At 37.6% G+C, this 15,321-nt stretch overlaps 1 protein-coding gene across 1 annotated transcript in view; it reads right to left on the reverse strand.

Moving 5' to 3' along the window:
* Positions 1-15,321, reverse strand: part of LOC127634811 (coagulation factor XIII A chain-like) — a 28,022-nt gene that overhangs the window by 7,565 nt on the left and 5,136 nt on the right. The window contains exons 5-9 of the mRNA XM_052114489.1: positions 4,815-5,000; positions 2,399-2,650; positions 1,979-2,097; positions 1,718-1,825; positions 855-1,032 (exon numbers count right to left, since the gene is read on the reverse strand). Coding sequence (XP_051970449.1) covers positions 855-1,032; positions 1,718-1,825; positions 1,979-2,097; positions 2,399-2,650; positions 4,815-5,000 — 843 coding nt within the window. The remainder of the gene's footprint in view (positions 1-854; positions 1,033-1,717; positions 1,826-1,978; positions 2,098-2,398; positions 2,651-4,814; positions 5,001-15,321) is intronic.

The raw sequence follows: 15,321 nt of genomic DNA on the forward strand, positions 1-15,321 counted from the left end.
CTCAATGTGTCCCAGTCATTCACACAGCACAATCACACGTACACGTCAACTATTATGGCATGCATTGTCTACCAGATGCTAGCTGACTGTCTAGTAGCTACTGTATGCAATGTGCAAAATAGGAAAATAATGTAGGTATGATTGATACACAAACAATTCTTCTTAATAGTCTATGGTATATTTCTAGTATTTTACATATTCATACATTTCGTGCATTGAAAATACTTAATAGTTTGTTTTTACGTTTCACAAATCCCTCCGCAACCTTGGAAATTACGTCAAATGGCGCTTCTTACTGAGGTCGGGCTGATCAATCTACCCCGACTTGACAAGTTGGATGTTCGACTTCAGCATTCATTATTTTCAAGTAGGGGGTGCGAAAATACACCCAAATGTGCTTTTATGTTCTAGAGTGAACATTATCTAATGGGTGATTAGCTCCTTTAACTGCAAGGCAGGACTCCCAATTCTACAGATGACATATTATGCATTCCAATTCCTCACATTCACGTGGAGGATTCATGTCTCTTTCAGTTCTCTTTATTGGTCCATTTACAAAATATAGGACCATGCTATTACCATGTTTTGTTTTGTTTTTGTGGGGGGGAATACAGGTACAATGATTATTTAATGTTATTCTTTAAAGTTCTATTAAGTACTATGTAAATACCATTATATATGAAAATTGTAATCACTCAGTAACGTGGTAAATTATGCCATTGAAATCTGATTCCATCACAGTGTCTTGGTTCGCCAATAACTATTTTGTAAGGGTCTAAAACAATTATGAATGTTCTTTGTGACACTCAAAACAACAAAAATGTACAAAAGGAATCTGTAAATGCCATACTCACAAGTGTTCATCACACCAGCATACACCCAGCACTGAGCAAAGCAAACAGGCACACAACCTTCATTGGCGTATTTGAGCAGGATTTCAGGACTGCCTGTCCAAGCAGTGGGTGCTGTGCCAATGGAGTAATCACTACTCCAGTTGCCAACCAGGACACCATTATCATCTTGGGAGTTCATCTGTAAATATACCACTAGATAGCCTAAATAAATGCCATAGGTGTTCATATAAAACCATTTTGAATGTATGTCATAAAAGATTTAAAAAGAAAAGACTTAAATTATTTGGGGCATGGCCCAATATATTAAAGAATCATATTCACAATTATCAGTTGAACATGAGGCATCCAGAGATAAGCTAAATGTTCAAAAGTATGTGCACACCCCCTTCTAATTAACAGGTTTGGCTAGGAAGCTTAAATCCAGTGAGGACAATGACATTCTAGAGAATTGCATGCTTCCAAATTCGTTGCAACAGTAATGTCTGTAAAGAGATGATTTACTGAGTCTGGTGTGGAAGAACTTGACTGGCCTGGACAAAGCCCAGACCTGAACCCCACTGAACACCTTTGGGATGAATTAGAATGCCAAATGCGAGCCAGACCACGTCACCCAAAGCCAGTGCCTGACCTCAATGCTTGTGTTGAATGGGAGCAAATCCTTGCAGCCATGTTCCAACATATTGTGGAAAGCCTTCCCAGAAGAGTGGAAGCCATTAGGGAAGCCAACACCCTATTAATGCCAATGATTTTGAAATTAAATGATCTCCAAGCACATACGAGTGTGGTGTTTGGTGCTACTCATCCTTTTGGCTATAAGGTTTATAGCAGTAACTTTTGTTGTTGTAGGTCAGTTTAAATCATACCAGAGCTGAACCTTGCCGGACTACTTCAGTGGCATTTCCACGGTATATTAGAGGTACTTTGCCAGTATCCATAACTAGAAGGCAAGCATCCAGAACTCCTTGTTGAAACTACAGGAAACCACAAAAGAAGTTAAATGCAGGTGAGAGATTCAGACTGTTGCTTGTAGATGAACATTAGATTGGATATTTAATAAGAAGAGTATTGATTTGTCTCTAGTTTGTAGAAAAATTTCCAGTAATCGCAAAGAAGAGACTGCCAACCTGCCCATAGTTCCATGAACGGGAGGCCATGTTGTCATAGTCTCCATTGTAGATAGTCCCCACTTCATTCAACAAATACTCCTGCCTCTCGATATCATTGGGCATATACACTTGATCCACTGTGTATCACAACAAATACAGTATATATGGATCATTATAGGTGTAGCAAGAAAGTGATTTTCCAATTATGAACTCAAGCAAATATACAGGCTGAGATCTAAAGCAACTTTCAGTGCACTCATGGTATACATTTTGCCAGTATGTGTGTTGTCTAGGAATCAAACCCACAACCATGGCTTTGCTAGAGCTTAACCTACCAGTTGAGCTTCAGGAACTTGTTTTATTGGTGTCAAAAATATTAAAGTATTTTGCCAGCTATGTAGTTGACTTCAGTATGCAAAGCACTGAATTTGTACTCACCAGGGTCCCAAGGATTGAACAGCACATAGACATCGGTGTCAGAGTTCCTCGTAGTGCGCTGTTTTCCAAAATCAGTCACTACAGTGACAAAAGTGCTAAACCTGCCTACGATGCAGTTCGGATCTGGTGTTATTCCCACCATTACGTCATTGCCTTGTGTTGTCACCACACGAGCCTTCCAGAAAATGTCACGTTTATTTTTACCAATGGACACAGTGATGAAGGTGCCCTTGTTTTCATTAGGTGCGCTGCCTGTGAAAACAGATATTTGCTAGTATTAACAAAAGGTGGATGTTTAATTAAGATTCATCAACAGTGAAGATAGAAAGCAATATATAGATAGTACAAGGTATTTCAACAATGTCAGTCAGTCAGTAGACCTTTAATGTGTGAAAGTGTTGCACGGTATACTGGTGCTGTGGATTGGCTGTAGTAACAATGACCGAAAAACACACAAAGATGTCTTCCCACTGGATAGTGGGTGAGCTGGCTATAATGAACACTTGGCTGACATCTAGACAGTAAATTAAACAGTACATCTACAGTCAAGGGAACACCACTTCAATTATTCAGCTGACCTATCGTTCACTCAAAAAAACTAGAGAAACAGCAGCACACAAGTCCAAGTCATCAAATTTTTTAATGATGATGGGCAGCGGATTTCTTGGTTCTGATTGTCTGAATGGGGAAAACACCTATGTGTTATTCCAGTCCATTAATCTTTAGTTTCTTTTTACGTTATGCCCATTTTAAAGTCTTACAAAACAACAGATGAAATTCCATCTTTTGCTCAGTATGGCTATTCTGGGTTTGTCATTTCTAGCCAAGTCATTCAGGACTATTCATTTCATGTTGCCATCATTATTTTCCTCAACAATTCTCATCCTCAACTGTGTGAGCAGCTCTGAAACTTCTTTTCAGGCACCATACTAACTACACATTCTAATTTCTCCTAAATAGTAATGAGCAAGCATAAGAATTCTCTCTGACTCACTTCCACTCTACCATAATGTCAAGGTTTGGATTACTGGTGTTTCTCCAATGCTTCTTTCTGAAACTTGCATGTAGAGGATAGGTAACTTACCAGGTTAAAATTTTGGACAAAAAAGATTGTATACCTAACTTTATAAAATCCTATCCTAAATCCTAACCTAAAATCCTTAAAAAATCCTATCACAACTCCTTTTAGTCGAACAAGATGGCAAAATTGTGCAAGATTTTGTGCGACTTGGCTTGTAAGAATAGTTATTAGTTTACATCAGCAAATCAAAAAACATAATTTCACATTGACACAATCAGCCTAATCTTATTGTGAAATCAGAGAGTAGATTGACTTTTCTTTCGTCAAAATCGTTATACGTTGACCGAAATTTGAAACACTACCACCAGTGGACAAAACGGTAAGTATTGTAGGGCATATGGGCATGTGTGAACTCCATTTCTGTCGAGAGAGGTCACCAAAAGCTAGTAGTGAAGCAAGTTGTTTTCAGCTTTACAGGATGTTGTACAATGAAGAGAAAAGCATATATTTATAGATTATATCCCCCATTCCAAAACTTACCTTAACCATTAGTGGAGTAAAAAAGTAATGTTAGAGGGAAAAGTGAAACCTCTGTTTCATGTTCGTTATTGATTATTCAAACAAGGTTACTACCTGGATATGAACCCTAGTCTCCCACGCAGCTGATGCAACGCACTGCCAATCGTGCTAGGTTGAAAGGTGATAAGAATGCTGCATGTCAGCACGTCGATATACAGTCGCCGATCCTAGGGTACCGAAACTATCGGAAACATCATGCCGACTTCACCATGATCATGTTAGACACAATACAAGCATCAATTTAGAGATAATCTGCTATCCAGCGCTTTTTTTTAAGAAAATAGAAATTAACACATTTGGTTACTCCATTCCACATAATAAATATTTAATATTTATTTATGCCAAACAAATGACTGATTTATGTCAGTAACTTATAATACACTTCCCTCGTCTTCCAAACCTTGATGTTTTCATTCTTCCGTGGTAAAAGTTATTTTCCTTTTAGTTTTAGATTTGGGTGAGGGGTTAAACAGGACAAATTTTAATAACATTGTTCGTTTGTTTGTTATTTTTTCTTTGGGAGTAAAAGTTCTTACGATCACATACTTTTATTAAGACTTGTCATGAGACCAGGTTGGTATAGGCTGTTGATTATTGCATTTGGATGAAATGAGATGAAATCTTTCATTATTGCATTTGGATGAAAATGTCACATCTGTGTTACAACAATGTGATATGTAAAGCCAATTTAGAGACACTGTGGATCTAAAAAATAACTGTGAAAATTCAAGATATTGCATTGTGTTGGACAAACTAGAAAAAACTGTATAACAACAAAACACAGAGAATTTGAAGGTTTCCAAAAAAAAAGCTCACCAATCACAAACTCCAGTTGTACACTGTCCAGCTGACCATTGAAAGGGCGGCCAAAGCTGATGACGATGGTGAATTCTTTATTTCTACGCACAATCAGGTTGGGGTTCTTGTACATGTTGGTGTTGTGAAGCTTCTTGTTATCTGCCACAAGCATGTTAACACTCAACACTGAGAGGGGCGGTGTTGCTAGAAAAAAGAAAAGGCTTACTTTCATGATCTTCTGAATGCAAACTTTATTGCAACTGTGAGTAAGAGTTAACTGTTTCAGAAAAATAATCAAACTAAAACTGTTGAAAGACCATTTCTGAGCAAGAACAAACAGCTAATTAGCTTTGATAAGTAGCTTTAAAGCTTTTTTCATTCTTAATTCTTAAATAAATTAACAGGTTTTGGCATGGTATGAGTTGTCCAGAAAATGACTGGGATAACTAAACAGTCTTTGGTGAAAGACATCAGTTGTGCTCATTAGCATGGTAATGCTAAATATGTTTTACTTGTTCCTTGTTTATTGGGGGGAAGAAAAAAAAATCTCACAAGAGAAGTAAATGGGGCCAATTCGTAATAACCATTAAAATATGCATTGTTTCTTAAGTATAGCCACAAGAGGTAAATAATATACATGCAAACACAAGTTTAGCATAATTAAATTGCATACTAACCTTATCAGTGTAAAGTTACATGCAATATTACAACTTCAATGTTATGCTGACACAAAGCCAGTAAACCCTGTAAGCAATTTTAACACACTAAAATCATGTTCACATATATTGTTTATGTTTTGTGGCTGTTATTGAAACCCCCATTGCCCCATTCACTTCCACTGTAAGTGCCTCACTGTAACCCGGATTTTGGAAAATGTGTTAATCAACATTATGCTAATAATACTGTCCATTGTGTTTGAAATCTGCAATATTCCTTTAAAGGGATAGTTCACCCAAAACTGAAAATTATCTCATCATTTACTCACCCTCATACCATCCCAGAAGTGTATGACTGTCTTTCTTCTGCAAAACACTAACAAAGATATCTAGAAGAATATGCCCATACGATGCAGAACTTTGTAGCTCCAAAAATCACACAAAGGAAAAATTAAAGCAATCCAGTAATCCAGTTTCAGTCCATATCTTAAGAAGTGTTCAGATCTGAAAGTGAAACTAAACAGCACCACATTTGACTTTCAGATGTAAAAGTGAAAGTGGAGATTTATAGGGGGAAAAAGGACTTAAATAATGTTCTGTTTCTCACCCACACCTATTATATCGCTTCAGAAGTCATGGATTTAACCACTGGAGTCTATAACATACGGATATTTCCTTTATGTGATTTTTGGAGTTACAAAGGTCTGATGATCACCATTCACTTGCATTGTATGGACCTACAGAGCTGAAATATTCTTCTAAAAATCTTCATTTGTGTTCTGCTGAAGAAAGAGAGTCATACAAATCTGGGATGGCATGAGGGTGAGTAAATGATGATAGAACTTTCATTTGTGGGTGAACTATCCCTTTAAGATGTTGGGGTGTTTTTTCTTTGTTTTATTTATTGTGGGACGACAGACACTCTAATACTTTCAATGTGTTAGCGTTAGAACTGGTAATTAACTTACAGGGTGCCCTTGGTATAGCAGTGTCATCAAAAGATTCATTCTCAGGTAGGTGAAAATCAACTAAGTTTGAATAGTCAGTGGGAATACGACCATGACTGGGTCTCCAGGGCCAAGCAACGGAGGGTGGGGTTGACATGATGTTCACAAGATGTCTTCACGTTGGCCTGGGGGGGGGAATCATATTAATATTAGAAAAATCCAGAGACGTCTTATAAATACTGAGGCTGCATTCATTACACGTCTGATATATTTTTATCAGTAAAGGTGGGTACAGAGGAATAGACAGATAGCAGGTGTGTGCATGTGTCTACATGTGTATTTGGTCTCAGGTGGTGTGTGTTTGAGTGAACTAGAAGACTCTAGTTCTTTCTGTCTTCCTCCATTGGAAGATTATGATGCAATATATTGCTAGACTATTTACGGAAACAGAGTGAATCATGAAGTACTGATGAAATATCATTCTCAGCTGTGCAATGCGACAGTAAGGGCCATCACTAACCAAACACAAAAATGCACTATACATTTTACACATTTTTATCCACACAAAAACAACACGACAACATCTGGATTGTCATACAAATCAAACACATTACATTAAAGGAATATTCAGGTTCAATTCAAGTTAAGGTCATTCGACAGCACTTGTGACATAATATTGATTACCACAAAAAATTATTTTAACTTGTCCCCAAAAATGTAAGTTACAGCGAGGCAATTACAATAGAAGTGAATGGAGCCAATTTTTGGAGAGTTTTAGGCAGAGATGTAAAGCTTATAATTTTATAAAAGCACGTACATTGATTCTATTAAAATGTTTGTATTATTATAATATTAAGTTGTTTAAGTATTTATGTTTATGGTCGATTTAGGGCTTACATCGTTACGTCATCATGGCAACGAAGTTATAACTTCAGACAGAAAATGTTTGGTCACACTAAAATCATGTTTACACACATATTGTTTATGTCTTGTGGCTATACTTTTAAATTGTGTGTATTTTAACGTTTACAGATTGGCCCCCATTCACTTCCATTGTATGTGCCTCATGTAACCCAGATTTCTGCTTTTTTTTAAGAAAGAAGGGAAAGGTCTATATGGTATTGTAATCAACATTATGCCATAAATGCTGTATATTGAGCTTATTTTTTATCAACCCGGAATATTACTTTAACCATCAAATCACATTTTTGAGGAAGGGTGTAGACTAGTCTCTATTCTTTAAAATTGTACACTTTTTTGTTTGTATTCTTTATTTTTTTTACTTTTAAATGTTTAAATTAAAAAATATATAAGATTTGAATTTCATAAGAAACTTCCATCAAAATTAATTTTGTAATTGTTAACAAAAATAAAATGAATAAAACTTAAAATATATTTTTTATTATTTTGTTGAAGTTTTGTTAATTTAATTCTGTTATCCATTACATATTCCATGTTATGCAATTGAAATGATTAAATCACAAAATTAGGCAAAATTAATTTTTTTAGTTTAGGCTAAATTAAAATATGAATTTTAGCTTCATTAAAAGGTGCACAAAATTCAAAAGTATTAAAAGTATTTTTCATGTCAAGTGCGTTTGATACAAGCTCAATAACTGAGGAAGATATAAAACATTACCAGTTTTAATATTCGTGTGTGCTGCATTTACAGAAAATGTTCTGCAGCAATTTTGCAAGCACTTTCCAGGAAGACTGCAGTTATGAATGTTTAAACCTGTTTCCATTTTAGCATTAGCACAGTGATGTTGTGATTCTGATCTGTGCACTATATTTTTCTTCATATATACCAATTATTTTTTAAACAAAATTCACTAATTTATTACATGCCATAGGCCTACACAAAATTTGTAGAACATTGAACATTAACAGTGAGTAGATAGTAGTTACAAATGCATTCTCTGCACAAATCTGCTTAACACAGCTGAACATTGCACCATCTACTTCAAATGTTAATGTCTACCTGAATCAAATAATATAGAGAAATATATAATTAAAAAAATCAATTAAAAACTGTAAAACCCTGAATAACCCAAAGCAATGCTCAGAAACATCAAGTTAAGAAACGTCATTAAAAGTATTTTACTCACTGTGTTCGTAGAAGAGTTGATGGGTCTGCTGAGGATGCTCGTAGCAGATGTGCCCATGAGGACCCCCATGCTGATTATTAAAGGGAGAGGACTTCCTCTTCCACTAGAGAAAAACACTTCCATGGAACCAGAGCATCTAAAGTCAAGATGATCACAAGATCAAGTCAGTCTGACATGCAAAGTGCAAATACATAGATACAATATATAGTATTTTTATTGATAATGTGTCATACTAACTATTAAAGCGTGAATGTTGTAAAGTGAGAAAAGTGAAAGACTACTGACTGTAACTTTTATGTTTTTGGTGAAGTCAATTAAATGAAAAATGAATAGATTGTTAATTTACATAGCAATAGAAGGGAGAAGAAAATTTGCATAATCTCTGCAAGTGTCCATAGCAGGTTAACCACTTCATTTGACTTGTTTAGGCACTATATGTATCATGTATATATTTAAATTTAGTATCAAGTTATGACAAATAGGTACATATTTTATGACATGGTTTTTAACTAAAATAAAAATGAAATACCATATAATGTTCACTGAAGTATCTGAAATAACAGTAACACTTTAGAATAAGGTTCCATTTGTTAACTTTAGTAAATGCATTAAGTATCATGAACACATGGCCTGGGTAGCTCAGGGAGTATTGACGCTGACTACCATCCTTGGAGTCGCGAGTTTGAATCCAGGGTGTGCTGACTGACTCCAGCCAGGTCTCCTAAGCAACCAAATTGGCCTGGTTGCTAGGGAGGGTAGAGTCACATGGGTTAACCTCCTCTTGGTCGCGAATAGGGGTTCTCGTGCTCAATGGGGAACGTGGTGAGTTGTACGTGGATCGCAGAGAGTAGCATGAGTCTCCACATGCTGTGAGTCTCTGCGCTGTCATGCACAATGAGCCACGTGATAAGATGTGCGGATTGACGGTCTCAGAAGTGGAGGCAACTGAGACTTGTCCTCTGTCATCCAGATTGACCTACTAATTAGTGGGGATTGGGCATTCCAAATTGGGAGAAATAACATTTATTAATGTTTGTTAATGTTAGTTATATAAAAAAAAATGTCATTGTTAGTTCATGTTAGTTCATAGTGCATGAACTAATGTTAACAAGATTAATGAATGTAAAAGTATTGTTCATTGTTAGTTCATGTTTTCTAATGCAGTTAACTCATTTTAACAAATGGAACCTTGTTGTAAAGTGTTGCAGAAATACTGTATCTCAAACCCATTTATTAGATTTTTTGACCTAATGATGTTTTTTGTAATTCGCCAGAGGTTTCATGTTTCAGTCAGAAATTTAAGGCACAAGAATGACAAGTTATTGCACACCAGTTTAAAAGTTTCAAGAATCTTAGAAAGTATTCTGGAAGAAAAACACCAAAGCTTGATGTATGTATAGCTTACTCTGTTTATTGGTATGAACATGTATGCTTATTCTGAATGGACCCAATGCAAATAAGGGGAGATTCTACAGTCTACAGTTCACACTGATAGAAAATAATAATTTGGGATTTCATTTTTAACTGACTTTAAAAGGTTTGAACAGTATGATTTTTAGTCTTTTCATGGTATATCAGTGTAAAAATAGAAAATGTAACTATCTAATGAACAAACACTAATATTACATTAGGATGAATATGCTCCCTGGCACCTATTATTGCTGTGTTCAAATGTATTGCTGTACAAAGAATAAATGACTCACAATTACAAAGTAAAGTTATATAAAGACATCTTGCCCTTCTAGATATCAAGAAGTGCCTCTGATGTCAAGTCAATAAACCATTGTTATTAAATACAGGGAAGTAAAATTTGTGTCATGCTGACAATATCTTGTGTTTGACCCAAATGGGAAGTTGTGTTGCCTTGTTCGGCATGTTCCATTTTCTGTTTAAAAGCTTCTAAAGCGGGGCCTGGGTAGCTCAGCGAGTATTGACACTGACTACCACCCCTGGAGTTCAAATCCAGGGCATGCTGACTGACTCCAGCCAGGTCTCCTATGCATCCAAATTGGCCCGGATGCTAGGGAGGGTAGAGTCACATGGGGTAACCTCCTTGTGGTCATGATTAGGGGTTCTCACTCTCAATGGGGCGTGTGGTAAGTTGTGTGTGGATTGTGGAGAATGGCATAAGCCTCCACATGCTGTGATTCTCCGCGGTGTCATGTACAGCGGGCCACGTGATAAGATGCGCAGATTGGTGGTTTCAGAAGCGGACGCAGCTGAGACTTGTCCTCTGCCACCTAGATTGAGGTGAGTAACCGTGCCACCATGAGGACCTACTAAGTAGTGGGAATTGGTCATTCCAAATTGGGAGAAAAGCGGCTAAAAAAACTAAAAGCATCTAATGCAACTTAAAAATGTTCGCTGTTGCAATATGTTGACAAATACATTGGTTTTGATTCTGAGAATTGTTTATATGCATTGAGTTTCCTCTCAGGACATCCCAGAACCTAACCGGTCTATTACAACTCACAGCACATAATCACACACTATTTAGGACTATACATAATTATACATTATTTACACATACAGACATAGTAATCAATGATACATTTTCACTGTGGCATACTCCAGATTTAATCTGTGGAAGTATGCATTTACATGCATGACTAGCTTTAATATGAGTTGAAATGAAAACATTTCTGGATTGGTGTCAATAAGGAGGTACTTGAGCATTTCTGATGGGAATGTGCATGGGTGAATAAAAAAGGTTGGAAAACACTGCTGTATTGTGTTAACACTCTAGTCTCTTCCCCAAATTCTTAGCATCATGTTCCGTGCCATTTATAAAAATGTACTGTAATTGTGTAATCTTTGCCAAGCAAATATGCCCTTTTGGCATATTGGGGCCCTTGTGGGCCAGTACCGGCGTGAAATGTGGGGCACATGTGGGCCCCACACTATGGGGCCCATTGTGGGCCCACAACATGCCCACAGTATGCCCACACTTTGGGCTGGGTCTGGGCTCTCCCACTGAGGGTCATGTGGGCATACTGTGGGCATGATATCTGGGCCACAGTATGCCCTGTGGGTCCTTACATTTACATTTACATTTATGCATTTGGCATTACACTTACAGTGCACTTATTACAGGGACAATCCCCCCGGAGCAACCTGGAGTTAAGGGCCTTGCTCAAGGGCCCAACAGTGGCATCTTGGTGGTGCTGGGGCTTGAACCCCTGACCTTCTGGTCAGTAACCCTGAGCCTCAACCACTGAGCCACCACTGCCTGTATTATTTGTTCTGCAGGTACGAAGGTACATCTTACTTCGTACCTGCAGAATACCACAACATTACTATTAATGCAGAATAATTGCACTTGTTGAAAGTAGCAGTTATAAACTAACAGTCATATGTATGGGGGCCTAATCTGCTTAACCCTAGGTTGTGTGGGCATACAGTGGGCACAGTATCTGGGGCACAGTACACCCTGTGGGTGTGCTCAGTGGGTCCTTAACAAATTATAAAATGAGTTTGGTCTTAGTCTTACTTTGTACCTACAGAATACCACAGCATATGCAGAATAATTGCACTTGTTGAAAGTAGCAGTTATAGACTAACAGTCATATGTTTCAAATACTTGCATTTATTCACAGCCAGGAAAAAATGAAGAAAATATATATTTAAAATTTAGTACAAAACTGACCATGGATTAAATACTAAATAAAATACATTTTAACAGAACAATAACCACTTAGAACCACATTAGAAAACATTAAGTAGAAATCAATCCCCTCAGGGGCACCAGTGGATCTCTGCCATTTATCTTTTGGTCCTTCTTCTCCTTCCCCCATCCCTGTCTCTAGCATTGCGGAGCCACATTTTAATCGCAGCTTCCACTTCGGATCCTGTGGCCCGGTTACATTTTGTCACAGCATCTAAGTGAGAAAGAAAACAATAATTGAAAAGTAAATGTAAAATAATTTTTTTAGGGCAGTTCTACCTCAGGAAGTTCCCCAGGGCACCAAAAATATTTTGAGGAACTCAAACTAGTCGACTATTGCTGCTAGTCGGCATTTGAAAAAATGGTCAACTAGTCTGTTAGATTGATTCCCATGAAACTTCTCAACATTTCATTTACACATTTACCTTATGCGTTAAAAAAAATTCTACAAAGGCTACGGCCAAATTTCTGTTATGTTAACGTTACTTAAAAAAAATATTATTAACAGAATTTTTTAAAAAGCATTTATCTGGAGCAGGTAATTTCATTTCACATCAGGTCTCACATGCATCACGGTGCACGCAGAACAATGTCCTGACAAGCAAAAAATGGTATGTTATTCATGCGTCGTTCTTCATTATTATTAGGCCTTAATTTAGATATCACTTTCCAGTCATACTTTTGTTTAGCAAATAACATGCAGGTCAAAATGTCAGAAAGCATTTTAAATGATCTGTCAGTGTTTGTAAAATTAGTTAAATGACAGACACTTTTCAGTTAATGCAACCTCTGGTTATAAAATGTCAGCTAACTTTTAGTTTGTAGTAGTACCGTAGTAGTTTTGGTCAAAACTAAACAAATGTCAGCTGTAAAAAAGGTCTAGCCAGGTTGAGCCACAGCCTTTTGCCTTTATTGGACAGTTACAGTGAAGAGCAGCGTCAGAAATTAACTTGTCCATTAAGGGGCAATATTTACCCCCTTAAAGGGTAACTAAACCCTAAACCAACTTTTTTAGTTAATGATCTGTAAGCATGGGGCTTTATTAGTACTGGTCATTGATTCAAGTAATTGTTTTGACATTTGTGTATAAAGTGTTTTAATTCTACAATATATGGTGTAAAAACGTCTGAGTGCTGCCCTCTTCAGGTTGAACGGTGGCTACTGCAGTTGAATTTTCCTATTGGCTGTTTGCGGTACTTCGTGACGTAAGCGGTGACAGCTGACGTAAGCAGGTTCCAGCTCACCACGCCCTTGGTACGAGCTACCATGCCCATGGCAGTATAAAAACCATCTCGTTTCGTCAAAACCACTGTAGCGAGTCAGGAGTTGGAATTGCGAGTATTGAAAACGATCAGGATAGAGTATTTTAGCATCTATTTAGCATAGCATTTATATAGTTATTTAGATTATTTCGTGTAGCCTAGGTAGTTAATTAGCATATTTGTTAGTGTAGTATTGTTAGAAGCATAGTTAGTTAGTAGCATAGTATTGCGTCAGTTAGGATAGCTTCAAGTTAGCGTAGATTATCTGTATTTAGTACAGTGGTCAGGATGGTACGTAGGTGTAATGTTGCTGGTTGCAACAGCACTGCTGGACTGTATTGCTTTCCAAAAATTAGGCACCAGGGGTTGCACGTCCTTGTTCTGGAAGACCGCGAGTTCCCGCCTAGAGCTGGAGGAGTGTGCAAACTGCATTTTACGCGGGATTGCTTCTCCAACACAATGGAGATGGAAATGGGCTTCTCCAAACAGCTCGCGCTGAAAAGCGACGCAGTGCCAAACGCTGCTCCTCCTGCATGGACTCCACCACCGCAGCGGCGTCTTGAGGTGAGTGATCATATATATTTGAATCACAATTTATGGTTAGGCTAAAGTTAATCCTCTGGGGTCGACAAACGCGCGTTCGCGATGCGGGAGTGTTAAACCTATTGCACCCTTATACATTGTATTACGGTATTGACTACCTGTATAGTTTTATTTGGAGGTATACGGTTTTGTACATGATGACGTTACGCTTTACGTCACATTCTTCTAAGTTGAGAGAACAGCTAACTGATGTTATGTTCAAGTGAAGCTTGCTAAATAAAAATCCTGCTAAAAGGATAAACATCACTGAACAGCGTTTCGTTTGTTTTTCCTGCACGCGAGTGAAGGTGAATGCGCACTCGGATGCTCAACAGGGAGTTAAAACCGCAGTTTGAGCCAGCGGCTCGAATTGATATGGCTCCGGCCCTGTGTCCACAGACAATTCACCCTCCTCCACTTCAGGTGAAGGTGGGGGAGAAAGGTCCTCGACTTCAAAAGACCGCTCCGTGGCAAAGCTACTTGCGTCACTCTCCATTTAAGAGTCTGACAGCAGCTGTCAATTAATCTGTCACTACGGGTCTCAGGTGCACGCCCCCCCCCGCTCATCCCCGCCCTCGGTTCGTTCCCTCTATCCCCGCTGGGGTCTGCCCACTTTTCGAGCATTTTTCAAATATTGCTAGTGGGTGGAGTCAGACTCTGAGCAGGGGTTTAGTTACCCTTTAAATTGATTTCTAGGGGCATTTCTTTTATATATTTATCTGTTCACTGCTGCGGCGATGACACATGATATAGCATCTGGTTGAATTGTTGAGCTTGACGATTGCCGTAAACACTAGAGTTTGTTTAAAAATAAAGAAAATGAGAATTATTACATTTTTGAGACTATTTCATATATACCTGGATTGGTTGGATGTGCATTAATTTGTGATTAACTGGTGATCGGAAGATCCTGGTGGGGCCATTATTAAATAAAATAAAACTATAAAATCTAAGTTATGTCCTGGTGAAAAACATCACAAACGCATTATGTCAAAGAACTTGACGTGACCTCCTGTGCACATTAAACTATGCTGTCACTACAACCCGATCTCATGAAAAGTCAAACATAATTTACCAGATGGCTATTTCGTATGGTCTTGCACGATGTTGTTCGCATAAACTCATACGACTTCAACACGTGCAAATTCCTGGATGTCTAATGCAAGTAATTGTCGTATATTAGATGAAAATGATGTCCAGCGACGGCATTGGCTATAGTGAAATTAGTAGGAATTCAAATGAGTGCAATTGAACTTTTATTTGAATTGATTTAGAATTAAGTTAATCGAACTAAGAAAATCAAGTT

This window comes from Xyrauchen texanus, chromosome 42 (genome assembly GCF_025860055.1).
Source record: "Xyrauchen texanus isolate HMW12.3.18 chromosome 42, RBS_HiC_50CHRs, whole genome shotgun sequence".
In the NCBI taxonomy this organism is placed as follows: domain Eukaryota; kingdom Metazoa; phylum Chordata; class Actinopteri; order Cypriniformes; family Catostomidae; genus Xyrauchen; species Xyrauchen texanus.